This window comes from Schistosoma haematobium, chromosome 3 (genome assembly GCF_000699445.3).
Source record: "Schistosoma haematobium chromosome 3, whole genome shotgun sequence".
NCBI classification, from domain to species: Eukaryota; Metazoa; Platyhelminthes; class Trematoda; order Strigeidida; family Schistosomatidae; genus Schistosoma; species Schistosoma haematobium.
In genome coordinates, this window is record NC_067198.1 from 45768921 (window position 1) to 45783324 (window position 14404).

Below are 14404 nucleotides of genomic sequence, written 5' to 3' on the forward strand. Positions count from 1 at the left end.
CTGCAGTTAGATCTAACTGTTATTTGTTTATTTAAACACATAAACATTGATACAAGGAGGCAACATATGGATTCGATTTGTGTAAGGGCTGGAATATTGTCCAGGTGCCTAAACCGAAACAGGTGATTTATTTAGGGAGTCATTCTCCAATTCTTTGACCTAAATATCTAATCCACAAGGCAGTGGAGCAACGTCAGGAGATGTAGCCCCATGGTACGCCATTTTTTCCCTCAGGATTCTGTAGATCATGTGCACCATTGATTTGGAATCAGGGTTTTCCAACTCCCCTAAATGGATCCTCCATATCCACCAACTCGAATAAAGTGCTGAACATTCGTTTTTTGTCCTTACAGTTTCTTAAACAACACCTCTGGTGCGACAAGGCATTGAGTAGAACTTCCTTGACATTAATTGTATGCATGTGGCCATGTGATATTACTTCGAGAGGAAAAATTGACTCTTCCCACTTTCGTCTATATCAGGGCATTTACAAACACATCTAACTGAGGATTTTGAAAATAAACTAAATTAATTTTCTTCAATTTCACTAGTAGACAGTTTTCCAATATGCTTTGTTATTGTTTTTTCCAACCTATTCATATAAGTAGTATATACCAAATAAAAACAAAATATTCATGATATCATTATCTTCCTTATAATGATTATGTCTGTTTTCTTATCTAAATGAACAAACAATATTCTTTATTAATTCAAGTAGTCAATCAGTGGTTTTGTTGTTTACTATTTTGTTTTACTTTTACCGTATGATCACTTTGATAAGTTTACAATTATAATTGAAACAGTAACTGAATTCAATAGACATTCGTTGTTGTTTTTCCCTCTCTCTCTCTCTCTCTCTGTCTCCTGTATATATATATATATATATATGATCGTATAGGTGGTCATATTGAAAATTATCCTTTTAGAAAATAGAACTGAACAACCGTTTCAAGTTCTTTTCTCTTTTTTCTTTATTGAGAAAAAAAGAAGAAAAAGAAAAAGAAAAGAAAAAAGAAAGAAACACAGTAGGACGCTTGAGATGGTTTGAAAAGTAAAATAAAAAAGAAGTGAAATGAAATGAAAAAAAATAAGGAGAATCATAAAGATAACAATAATAATAGTAATAATGATAACGATTCTATTAAAGTGGCCACTTTTATTGTCGATACTACTCGGTTGATTAGTTTTAAGTAGTTCTGGTTAGTTAGTTGATTGGTTGATTAGATAAAAAAGAAATAAGACGAAGAAGAAATATAAGAGTGATGTATCATTTCTGCTACAAATTTGTGTGTGATGACTTTTCTTTGGTCTATTAAAACATACTTCTTTTTTTGACTGAATTAATCTCATAATGATGGTGATGACTTGGATGATGAATTTGATGATGATGATGATGATGATGATGCTTCGGATGATGATGATTATGATGATGATAATGATGGTGATGATGATGATTGTGACTTTTTTTCAAACACATAAACACTGGTTTAAGGAGGCACCAAATATATATACCACATAAATCATTCGATTTATGTGAGTGCTTGGATACTGCCCAGGTGCCCAATCCGAAACAGGTGGTTTACTTAGGGAGTCATTCCTCAACCCTTTGACGTAAATGTCTAATCCACAAGGAAGTGGAACAATGTAAGTAGATGCGGTTTGATGGTAGCCGATGACCAACAATTGGTGCATACGTCATTTGTTCCTTCAGGTTCCTGAAGCCAATGTGCACCATTGATGTGTTGTCATGGTTTTCGAACTCCTCTAGATGAATCCTCTATATCCACCAACCCGTTTAAAGTGCTGGACATTTCTTAAACAACGCCCTCTCCACGAGTAATTAATGAGTAGAACTTTCCTGACAGGAGTTGTATGCACGTGGCCATGTGATATTATTTCGAGAGGGAGAGCTGACTCTCCCCACTCTCTGCTGTACCAGGGTATTTAGAGGCATAATGGTGATGAACAGAAGTACCTTTTTTCCCTTTATTTTGCACATATTATTTGTTTCATTCATGTTTATTTGTCAGATTAATTTAGTTTTAAATTTAATTCAATTAAACTGAATTATGTTCAATGGAATAAAAAGTTAGTAAACTGCGAAACTAACCATTGAAATACACCTATTCTGGGGTGTTAAAGTAATCATGTTAATTTAATTAAAATGAAAATAACTTTGTCTATTATAGTAGTCTATACATCCATTTAGATTTTATCATACTAGACAAGTTGATTGAAAGAAAGAATGATTAAAAGTAGAAATGTATGCTGTACTACTGACTGCTTTTTTTAGATGGGATTATACTAAGGGTTTTTTTCCTTCAAACTAAAGGAGAATGGTGGGAAAAGTTGACTGTAGTTAGATAATAACTTACTTTACCTCATTCATTTTGTTGACAATTGTACTACGTTTAAAGTTCTGACCTAATACACAAAGATCTATTTACAGAAGCGTTATATGTGACTTGTTTCAAACAGTTGTTTCATCATAAGCAGAGATGGCTAGTGATTGGCAATGTAATTCAGGAAATGCGTTTCTTCCTATATAGGACTCATCAACTGGATGTATTTGAATCCCGGAGTTGATGTTCAATTCGGGATTCAATCTGCACAGACTGCATTCATGCTAATAAGAGACTGATATTATGCAATCCCTAACATTAATGGGAAGATTCAAACAACCAATACAAATAATGAATAAAACTTCATCCCGTTGTACAACCTAGTGGTTATTTGAACTCAGTGGCTAAGTGGATGATGCGATGGCATTTGAAGTGAACTGTACTAAGTTCAAGCTCTGGAATGCAGGTAAATCCAATTGATGAGTCCTAAGATAGGACGAAATCCGCGTCGTAAATTCTATTGATAGCCACCATCCATTTCTGTTTATAATGCTTGTGACTTAAGGCATTATTGAAGCAATCCGTACAGGATGCACAATTACCAATAAGTGACTGATCGATTTCGACACTTTGGATGATATATTTCATAGCATTAAAGATCATCATAATCCCGATCAAACCCCTTATTCAACTCTTAAGAAACTTTTATATTCCCGCTTTCAACCCTTTTTTATAGCTTCATTTTTCCTCTTTAGGCCATCAATGTGTGGTGTGTTGACTTGGGTAGATGTTCATTTATACCCAGCTCTAAACTGATTTTAACTAACTGGTTTATATTGTGAACTATTGTGAACACTCAATAATTCAAATGAGATTAAACTTAGAATCTTTAAGTCTTTCGGTAAGCACATTGTATCTTGACATGTAGTTAATTATGTTGGATCGGTATGTGATGTAAACGATTGAAATACAACAATATGTAACAAAACCTCCTTTGCTAATATTACTTGACTTCTCATTTGTAACAGACTCAAATAAGAGTTTCAGTGGTAATCTGTGATTAGTGAGGCTCACCCATGCTCTATGTTATAAGTTACTCCGTTAGGACAAATAATGATGGTTGTGTAATATCACGAATGGACTGAAGCTAGATATGTAAAATACTATATGCCAACTTATTAGTCTGGAGGTTAAACGCTCGTCATAAAACCAGGAGTTTCACGTTTAATCCTCCGAGGAGCACACTGCCAAGAGATCTAGAATATATTTTTTCATTATACATTGCTGACATCAAGGATCAACTGAAGTAATCCTTTTACGGTATAAATAATCTAATAGAAACTGACTGATTACAATTCTGACTCATAACTTCAAGGAGGAAACGGCCGTCCAGTGCTTCCAAGTTTTTCATGATGGTCTAGCATTTTATTGATTCATGAATTCATCTATTGAATTACTACAATCTCCAAAAAAATCCTCCTTCTGATATTAACTGGAAACTATCTGCTTTTGACTGTCTCAACTACAGATAAAACTATTTGTGATCTATAATTTTAATTGTATAGTAATGATAGTATGAAGTGTTCGAATTTCGCCACATCTAGCTTACAGCTTCTCCTGTAGACTTCTATATGTAATGAAGTTCGAACACTTCACTTCTACTTGAAGTTTGTGTTGATAATATTGTTTAGAATAACAATAAAAGCTTCATGACAATATTATCCAGTTCAGAGAATAAAACTCTATCATAAGCAACAATAGTGTTTTTGTGGATATTATATAGTGATTTCAATGGTTAAGATCATCATGAGTCAATTGCAGCTAGACCACCATAGAAGACTTGGAAACGGTGGATGGTCGTTGAATGCATGCTGACTTAGTGATCTAGTGGTTAAGCACTCGCACGTGAGACTGATAGATCCTAGGTTTGAATCTCGTGAGGTAGGATGGTAAATGTGCACTGCTAAGGAGTTCCATATTTAGATAAAATGATGGTTCAATTATTTCTGATGATCTAGCTTCAATTGACTCATGATCTCAAGCATTAAGATAGTTTCACTGGTTGAAATCATGAGTCGATTGAAGTTAGACAACCACAGAAAACCTGGAAACACTGGACGGCCGTTTCGTCCCACTATGGGACTCTTCAGCAATGCTCACCCACGATCCCGCACCCTGCGAGATTCGAACCCAGGACCTATCAGTCTCGCACTAGGCGCCTAGCCAACTAGGCCACTGAGCCGGCATCCAGCGATGTTAATTTCTAACTTCAACCAATCGACGAAGTTGCACCACGGTATACCATTGTCTTCAAAGAGTTGATATCTCACGACAGACCTGGTTGAACTCCACTGGGTGGGATCGTGGATGCGCACTGCTGAAGAGTCACATACTGGGACGAAATGACCGTCCAGTGCTTCCAGGTTTTCCATGGTTGTCTAGCTTCAATTGACTGATAATTTCAACCAGGGAAATTTCTAAAAATCTCCACAAAACTCATTCTGATAACATTAAGATAATGTTTTTATTATCCTTATCAAAGAAATAATGAATACCATTCATAAGAAACTCTATTTTGTCGATATGGTGTTTATTTAAACTTCTCTTTACAATTAACTAATTACTTGACTCTTATGAATTGCAATGGTGTTCGTTTGTGTTTTCTTAATTTTTCCGGTAGAAAAACAATTCGTTTTGTTAAAAGTAAACTTTACATTTAAACGTGTTTAGTTTTATGTGTGTGTGTGTCTGTGTGTGAGGGTATGACTAGCTGTGATAATACTATTAATATTATTTGTAAGAGATAGAAACAACAAAATTGTATTACTTAAACAGTTATAAAATGTCATGTTTTCGTGACTTACATCGATACAGAGAGGGAGTAAGCGAGCTAGCGAGAGAGAGAGAGAGTGGGCCAACAAAGGAAAGGATATTTATTGAATGAAGTCATAACTGTAAGTGAGGAACAATTTCTTAATCATATAAAACCATAGATGTAAGCACACGCACACACACATAAACACAAGGATAACGACAGCATCACGTACACATTGACAAATACAAAGTAATTAAGTTTTATGAAAAAAAAGACACCTTTTTGGACAAAGAGGACAGTACTTTTGTGAATTAAACAAGACAACAAAACAAGTTGGAATGGAATACGAGGAGGGGGGAATTATCTAGGAATTGATGGTGGTCACAATGGCATGGATATTAGTGCTAACTATGTGATGAGATACAACAGATAGTATTTTTCAAGGAAACCTTTATATACTATTTACATATCTATAAATTATACATATATGTAATGCACTAGCACGATACTCATGTGTAATGTACATGGACTGGTTACCAGGTGGTTGCGTAGACGTAGCTCGATAACAATTTCTTAAAAATAACTCCATCTAATGCATTATCCAATTTCTTTAACTTTATGTGTACCTTTAACACTGCTCGTTTATATCGCTTTACAGTTATATACTACTGACTACTTTTGTATACTACTACTTAGAGAATTTAAAAGTCCATACATGAATATACATATTTGAAGAGATTTTTAAGTAGACAACTTCAGAGGTTGTCCTCAACCTATTCAACGTTTATTAAATCTAGTACATTCAGTGTTGCATCACTGTGCTGTCATTTTCTTCTCTTTCATTTTACATGTTGATGATATGTTGGAAAGGGATATGAAAGTTTGATAACTAAGCCATCCAATTCTAACAATGTCAGTGGTTGAAATTATGAGTCAATTGAAGCTCGACCACCATGAAAAACCTGGAAGCACTGGACGGCCGTTTCGTCCTCGTGTGGGACTCTTCAGCAATGCGCGCGCACAATCCCGCCCACAGCAAGATTCAAACCCAGGGCCTATCTGTCTCGCGCGCGAGGGCCTAACCATTAGACCACTGAGCCAGTATTATGATTTCAACCATTGAAATTACTAAAATCTCCACAAAACCCCTTCTAACAATGTCATTTACACAAGATTTTATTTCGAACCCTGTTTTTTTTTCATTCATAATTTCGGTTTGTATTACATTGTTATTTTTGTAGCAGACACTTGTTATTAACTTCAGATGTATGAAATTGAATGTTTGAGGAAAGTTACACTCCATTAGGTGATACTCATTGATTAAACCGATGAAAATATAGATGAAGTTGTTGGGGTTCGACTATAATTAAGAATGATTTTCATCACGAACTGACATCAGCTATAATGCCAAAACTCTAATTAGTCATCGTCTTTATAGAACTAATTGGATAGTTTTTATTGAATACTGTATTTTGAGACCATTGCATAAGTAGTGTTGAATTTAGATGCAGGGTTTTGGCTAAGGACGACAAATCGATTGATGAGGTAGTGAACTTTTATGGACTACAATAGTTAGTTAGTTACATCAACCTACCTGTCAATGTCCCCAACTAACTTTGACGACTGGTGTGGTAGTGAACAGGAAGAAAGTTGTAGATGACCATATGATTCTACGTAGGCAGGTGTAGACTACCTGTTTGAGGTTTGCGTGATCATTGTAAACAATGGTTAGAGACTTTAAGTAGTACGACACTTTATTTTTATTTATTTTATTTGAACACATAAATATTGGTACAAATGGGGCACCAAATACGTATGCGCCACACACGCCACTTGATTTTTGTGTTGGATGTGATGCTGTCCGGGTGCTCAAGCCGAAACAGGTGGTTTCCTTAGGAGGCTACTTCTGGAACCTTCAACACAGAGGTCTAATCCATAAGGCGGTGGATCAACGTCAGGAGATGCAGTCTCATGGTAGTCGGTGAACAACAATAGGTTCATACGCCATTTGTTTCCTTAAGATCATAGAGTTCATGTGTACCATCGGCGTGTAATCAGGCTTTTCCAATTACCCTAAGTGGATCCCCCATATCCACCAACCAGGCTAAAGCGCCAAATATTCTTTTTTCGTCCACTCAATTTCTTAAAGAACACTCTCGCTGTGAGAAGGCACTGATTAGGACTTCCCTGACAGTAGTTGTATGCACATGGTCATTTGAGAGCATTTCGAGAAGGAGAGATGAATCTCCCCATTTTCGGCCGTACCAGGGCATTTACGGGCTCAAGTGAATTCACTCTTCGTTTCCCCTTAGATTCTATTTTTCTAAATGCCATAAATTTTATTTTCATTTCTCAAATCTAATTTTCCCCGTATCATATCTCTGATGCATGATTTCTCCTATTATTACTAACACTATTAATACATTTACTACACTGTGATTTGACCTGAGAATTTCATTTCGCTGCGTTATAATAAGGTTTAACAACATGAATCAATGTACAAAGAATATTCTTAGCTTCTGGAGAACTTGTTTGTTATTTTATAGTTGAATTCATGATTCACTTAAAGCTAGATCATCATTGAAAATCTGGACGATTTAGACGGCCGTTTCATTCTAGTATAGGACTCCTCATCAGGGCGCATAAACGATCCCGCTTCTCGAGATTCAAACCTAAGACTTATCGTTCTCGCGCATGAACACTTAATGTCTAGACCACACAACCAGCTGGCATCCATCAGTGTTAATGTCGAAGCCTTTCTCTTCTAAAGAAAAATATTTAACCTAGTAATCTATGATTTTTTAGGTTAGAAACCATTAAAACAAAAATAATGAATATTTAACACTTTGTTTTTAAAGAAACCACTTAAAGTGAATGGTTAATCTTCATTAAAATTGAAAAGTGTTTATATGACCTTTTTTGTATAAACATAACACATCATTATTTTCAGTAAAAGCGGATTTGTAGAGACTGTAGGATTTTCATTGAGAATTCGAGAACACTTAATGACTATTACATCTACGTTTAAGACTTCTCAATAGGGTGCATCTCGATATCCTACTCGGGAATCGTACTCAAGACCTTTGATAGTAGCAGTAAACGTTTAACCACTAGATCATTGAGCTGAGAGCCAATGGATGTAAGATAGTTATCAACCGCATAGAATGAATGAAGGTTGCAGAGCTTTACGAATTGATTGTAGTTAGCGTTTGTCAGTGAGACCAAAGATCTTCGGTCTGATCTCTGGATGTGGAACAGTGGATGCGCGCTGCCGAAGAATCCCATATTTGGACGAAACAGCCGTTCAGTACTTTCAGTTTTTTAGTAGTGACCTAGCTGAGATCAGATCATTATTTATGTTAGTTTATTTTTTGATTACTTAGATCAAAAAATGGTTTTCATCAATAATGTACATATTACCTACAACTAATCAGTATCTTATTCCATCGAGGTATTATGGGAATTATTTCTAACCGGTTGTTTTGTGATTTCTCGTTAGTTCTGTGCTTTGATCATTAACGTTGTTTGATTACAGAATAGCTTAGGGAGTATAGTCAAGCACTCAATGACGCATGTTTTAATCACTTAGGATATCAATTAGAGATCCGTTTTGCAGTTGAATGTCGATAAGGAAAAAAATGCACGTCTAAAGCTGTCAAACAATCATTATCAACTACTTAATATGACAATTTAACATGAGCAATACTAAGTTATGGTGGAGATTTGTAGCTGAAATGGATGATTTAGATCATATCAATATGGGCGTATTACGCTTCTCATTGTTCAAAAATGGAAGAATTTCGTCAAAAAGCAGGCTTCCACTCGAGAACAACTGTATTCTCTCCACGAGTGTTTTCGTCAGTATGTCCTATCAACAAGTGTAAGATACAAACCTCCAATCAACTGCCATATGGGATGGAGAATATCTGTGCGAAGTGGAAGAAAAATGGTACACTTAATGATAACACGACCAAACCATCCAGCTCAGAGAATAAAACTCCATCAAAATACCAAGTCATTCTAACTACTAATCATATAACAAAATGTGCAATAGAATTTTTTCAGTACTATGAACTAATTACGTACGACACTGGGATTTTGTTGAATGGACAATCAGTATAAACTTCTCGTCTAATAAAATTTTAGTATTAGCTAAAATAGCTCAGTAGTAACGTCGCTTGCGATTACAAATACGCCATGCTAACGAATGTCATGTAACGCGAGATGTAGTTAAAGTTTGACTCCTTTATAATCCCAACAAAAAACTTAGTATAATGGACAACTATTCTATAGAGTGACTAACAAGTTGCTCAAGTTTTAGACAGATAACAAACTTGTGCTTACATTCTATTTAAAGGCCTGAGATTGTAAATAAGATATGCTAATGAAAAAAACAGGCACTACATCTAGTTATGGTCTCAGCCTATATATTCTTCTCTGGGTTAGAAGGTTATTCTGTTTACTAATTTAAGCTTTCTAATAGTTTCTGAGTCTTCACTTATCTTGGAAGTCTGATCAGCTCTAATGGGTTGGTGTCTGACGAAATCTCAGCACGGATTCAGAAGGCTAGTTTGGCTTTTGTCAACTTACGTCATCAATTAGGATGAAAGCGAGATATCCGTCTGTCAATTAAGGGATGAGTATACTGTGCAGCAATTCGTTCTGTTCTACTTTACGGATGCGAAACGTGGCCATTAAGAGTTGGAGATACTCGTAAGCTACTAGTATTTGACCACAGATGTCTTAGAAATATTGCTCACATCATCGGGTAAGCAATAATGAGGTTAGATGCAGGGTATTAGGCAATGCTGATAAATCAGCTGATGAGGTTGTGAATCTTCCACGTGTTACGTTTGCCTGAACACCTAATACCGCGACGCGCAATGCTAACCAGTGTTGGGGATGGTTAGAAGAAAGTTAGGGGCGGCCAAACCAAAACGTGGCATCAGTGCTTGAAGTCACTAACTTCTAGTCTTAGTCGTGTGGGTAGATGCAGACTTCTTGGTTGGCGTCCTCATGACTATCGTAACCAATGGTTGGAGACTCTGTGTGATATGACTTAGAATCGATCACAATGGTGTAGGTGTGTACAATCTTTGTCTTCACTTAAACCGTGAGATTAAAATTACTTAATATCTTTCTTTCTACGAACTAATTCTTTCTTCCTGTACTATGTCAGTAACAACGTAGAACTTCGTACGTACGTACATCAGTTCCAGTTGCCACACCACATTAGCACAGAGATGCAGCGGTCGATTCAAATCCCGTATTGGTAGAGGTAATAAGAGTATAAGCAGTAATCGGGAAGATTAGTGTTTGGAGATGTTACTTAAAGAGTATAATACAGTACTATGCCCTTTATGCAATCTTTCTTTTATATATTACCACCACTGAATCAACTACTTTTATGAATCCGGTGTTCATTTTGCTGAGCTAATCATGTGTGGCAACTTGGACCGATGCATATATGTGCCTGGTCCTACGTTGTAGCTGACTGACTGACTGACTGACTGAGTCCTCTCACTTTCATGGTCGATTGTAAAACGAAACTTGCTGAAAGTATACGTACCTAAAACTAAAAAATATAATTGAAGAATATGGCAACTATTATGATGGAGTTTTGTTCTCTAAACTGAATAGTTTGATCGTGGAGTATTCATCATTCTTCTAAACAACATCATAAGCACAATGATGTAAACCATAGTTATTTTGTACTCATTTTTCTTTTTCTTTGTTTTAGTTATCAACTACTTACACAAGGTGATGATACATTTGAATTGATTCAATTATCAAATGATTTAATCAATAATCTACCTTCATTAGTTCCATCTACCTCAATTAATAATGATAATAATCAACTAATCTATTCAAATTATAATAGTTTATCTTATAATACACAAATGGAACATCCATTTACTTATCATCAATCGAATACATTATCACCAATAAATCAATTATTACCATATCAAAATCGACCAGAACAATTATATTTAAAAGTTATGAAACCATTAGATTGGGAAACTAAACGTAGCTATCAATTTATATTAACTGCTGAAGATAATGGATCACCAGCATTTACCGGTGAAATGAGTTTGATGGTAAGTTCTTATTTATACAAAAAAGTGATCATCATCAAGTTCTTGTTATATTTCATGTAATCCCTGATATCGGTTTATACGTCTGTTGTCTCAGTTCTATGGAAACTGAGTTGCAAAATTTAGGAAAAGATGGGTAGTGGCAAGCAGTGGAATCCAATTTGACGCGCGTTTCGTCCTATTTGGGACTCGTCAGCTGACTGTACCTGTATCCCAAAGTTAATGTTCACTCCGCGACCCATCGCACAGGCAAGTGGCTATCAGTTCTCATTGGCTAAGTGGATAACGTTATGGTGTGTTGAAGCGAATGGTACTGGGTTCGAGACACGGAGTGAACATCAATTGTGGGATGCAGATGTATGTAGCTGACGAGTCCAAGATAGGTCGAAACGCATATCCTGGATTTCGCTGCTAGCTACTGTATATCTTTGCTTAAATAGTTTGTGACTTAAAGCTATATCAATTCAATCCACACAGGGTGCACATATGCTAACAACATATTGATCAGTTGCAATCCTAAATAACAATCTAGAGGTACAAGTAAAACAACACCAAGTGAATTTAAATGTAACCACCTTAAAATTGTGAATAACTGACTTGTTAAGGAGTAAAGATTTTTGGGTTGATTAGCTCATGAAACGTTTTAACAGAATATTTACTAAATACACTCTCACAACAGACCTGGTTTAACACCACTGGTCACAGCTTCTTAAAAGAACTCCAGGAAATGCATCTTGAAGTCAGCCACTAGTGAGTAGATGTTGATTAATATCAAACTGTACATCTTTGTTCAGATTTGAAGAAAACAAACTTAAATATGACTTGTGTATATCGTGATTCAATTTAATAATGAAACACTTCTCATTTTAGTCTTCTCATCAGTATAGTAAGTACAACACATCCCACTCTTAATACTACACTTAGCCTCCAATTGCCCTGGTACGACCGAGAGTGAGGAGAGTCAGCTCTCCTTCTCAAAATGATCTCACATGGCCACTTGCATACAACTACTGCCAAGGAAGTCCTAATCACAAACACCTCGTGGAGAGGTCGTTGTCTAAAAAAAGAAGAGAAGGAAAAGTGAATTTCCGGGGTCTAACCAAGTTGGTGGATATAGAGGATCCACCTAGGGGAGTTGGAAAACCTTGATTCCAAACTAATGATGCACATGGGCTCCAGAATCCTGAAGGAACAAATGGCATATGAAGCAATTATTGGTCGACGACTACCATGAAACTGCATCTTCTGACGTTGCTCCACTAACTTGTGGATCAGACCTTTATGTCAAAGGCTTCGGGTGTGGTCCCCTAAGGAAACCACTTGATTCGGTTTGAGCACCTGGGCACTATCCCACCCCTCTATTTGGTACCTTCTTGTATCAATGTTTATGTGTCTAAATAAACAAATAAAAACGACATCTCATAAGTTGTATAGTTTCTACATGAATTGAATGGTAAAGCTCAATACTAGGCAATTATGAATGTATGATTTCTTCTATTAAATAATGTAATGTTACTTATATATTTACATTCTAATTTTAGATCATTGTCACTGATGAAAATGATAATCATCCTATATTTCGTAATAAAAGTTTAATGATTAGTGTACCAGAAAATTCACCTGAAGGTTTACATCTTATACAATTAATTGCTGATGATCCAGATGATGGAAAATCTGGTCAAATTATTTATAGTTTAATAAACAATGATGTCAACATTAAGCCACCATCATCATCCTCCTCCTCCTCCTCCTCATCATCATCATCATCATCATCATCATCATCGCTATCGAATAGTAATGATCATTCCAATCAACGTCAATTACATAACAATACTCATACTACTAATAATAGTAATGAAATGAAGAAAAGCTTATTTGAAATTGATTCTAAAACTGGTTGGTTAATTATAAATGGACATTTAGATTATGAAATATCAAAACATCATCTTCTACGTGTCATAGCTCGTGATCAATCGAATCATCCAGGATTTGATGAAGCAATCATTAGTGTTTATATTACAGATATCAATGATATTGCACCACAGATTACAGTAGAATCAGTAAATCGTATTTCATCAAATCAATCGATTATTGATAATCATCATCATCATAATAATAATCAATATAAGAATAATATATTACAAGTGTATATCAATGAAACTCCTGGACATAATATAATGAATTATAAATTAGAAAATGAATATACTAGTCATGATAATTTATTACCAACTATGATACAATTATTAGCTTTTGTAGTTGTAAATGATCCAGATACTGGTCCCGGTGGTACATTTCAATGTCATTTAGAATCAAATACAATAGATAACAATGATAATCATAATAATAATAAAGCATTTAGATCCAAGTTACATTATCCAACACAATATACATTGAATGAACAAAATCATTATTTGTCATTCATTCCAACTCCTAGTACTAATACTATTCGTAGTACTACTGGTACTATAAGTCATAGTTCAATTGTTGGAATGTTTCAATTAAATCCAATATCTAATTTCAATTATGAATTAAATACAATTTATGGATTTGATTATGAATTTAGTAAAACAGAATCAGTAAAGGTAAGTTAAATGGTGTTGTCGTTTTTGTTGTTTATTTGTTTTAAATAGTGTTTATCAAGGTTATTTATATTAGATGTGAAACGCTTACATGCGAGACCGACAGGTCTTGGGTTCGAATCTTGTGTGGCGGAATCGTGGATGCGCACTACTGAGGAGGGCCATTTTATTTATTTATTTATTTATTTATTTATTTATTTAAACACATAAATATTGGTAAAAGAGGGCATCAAATATATATGCGCCACACTGTAGAATAATAAAACGTATTTGGCGGCAGCATACAATTTTCAACCAGGCAATGACTCGAGAACGTTTAGATAGAACCGAGTTTCCACCATAGGCGAGTTGCTGTATAAGTCGGAAAATAAGGATACATAAAGTGGGAATAAAAGAGAGTGAGTAAATGACGTAGTAAATAATAATAATAATAACGTGAATCGTTTGACTGTTAATCGAACCAAGTATAGTATTTTCCCTAAGTATTGTCATTTCATTCTGTTTGTGTGTGGGCTGTGATAATGCCCGGGTGCCCAGACCGAAGCAGGTGGTTTCCTTAGGTGGCCACACCCG

General features: G+C 35.4%; 1 protein-coding gene across 1 annotated transcript in view; it reads left to right on the plus strand.

Moving 5' to 3' along the window:
* FAT1 (long-chain fatty acid transporter fat1) overlaps positions 1 to 14404 on the plus strand; it is a gene marked incomplete at its 3' end in the record, with an annotated part of 84888 nt that overhangs the window by 32414 nt on the left and 38070 nt on the right. Inside the window, exons 2-3 of the mRNA XM_051213979.1 lie at positions 10898 to 11255; positions 12794 to 13834. Coding sequence (XP_051070000.1) covers positions 10898 to 11255; positions 12794 to 13834 — 1399 coding nt within the window. The remainder of the gene's footprint in view (positions 1 to 10897; positions 11256 to 12793; positions 13835 to 14404) is intronic.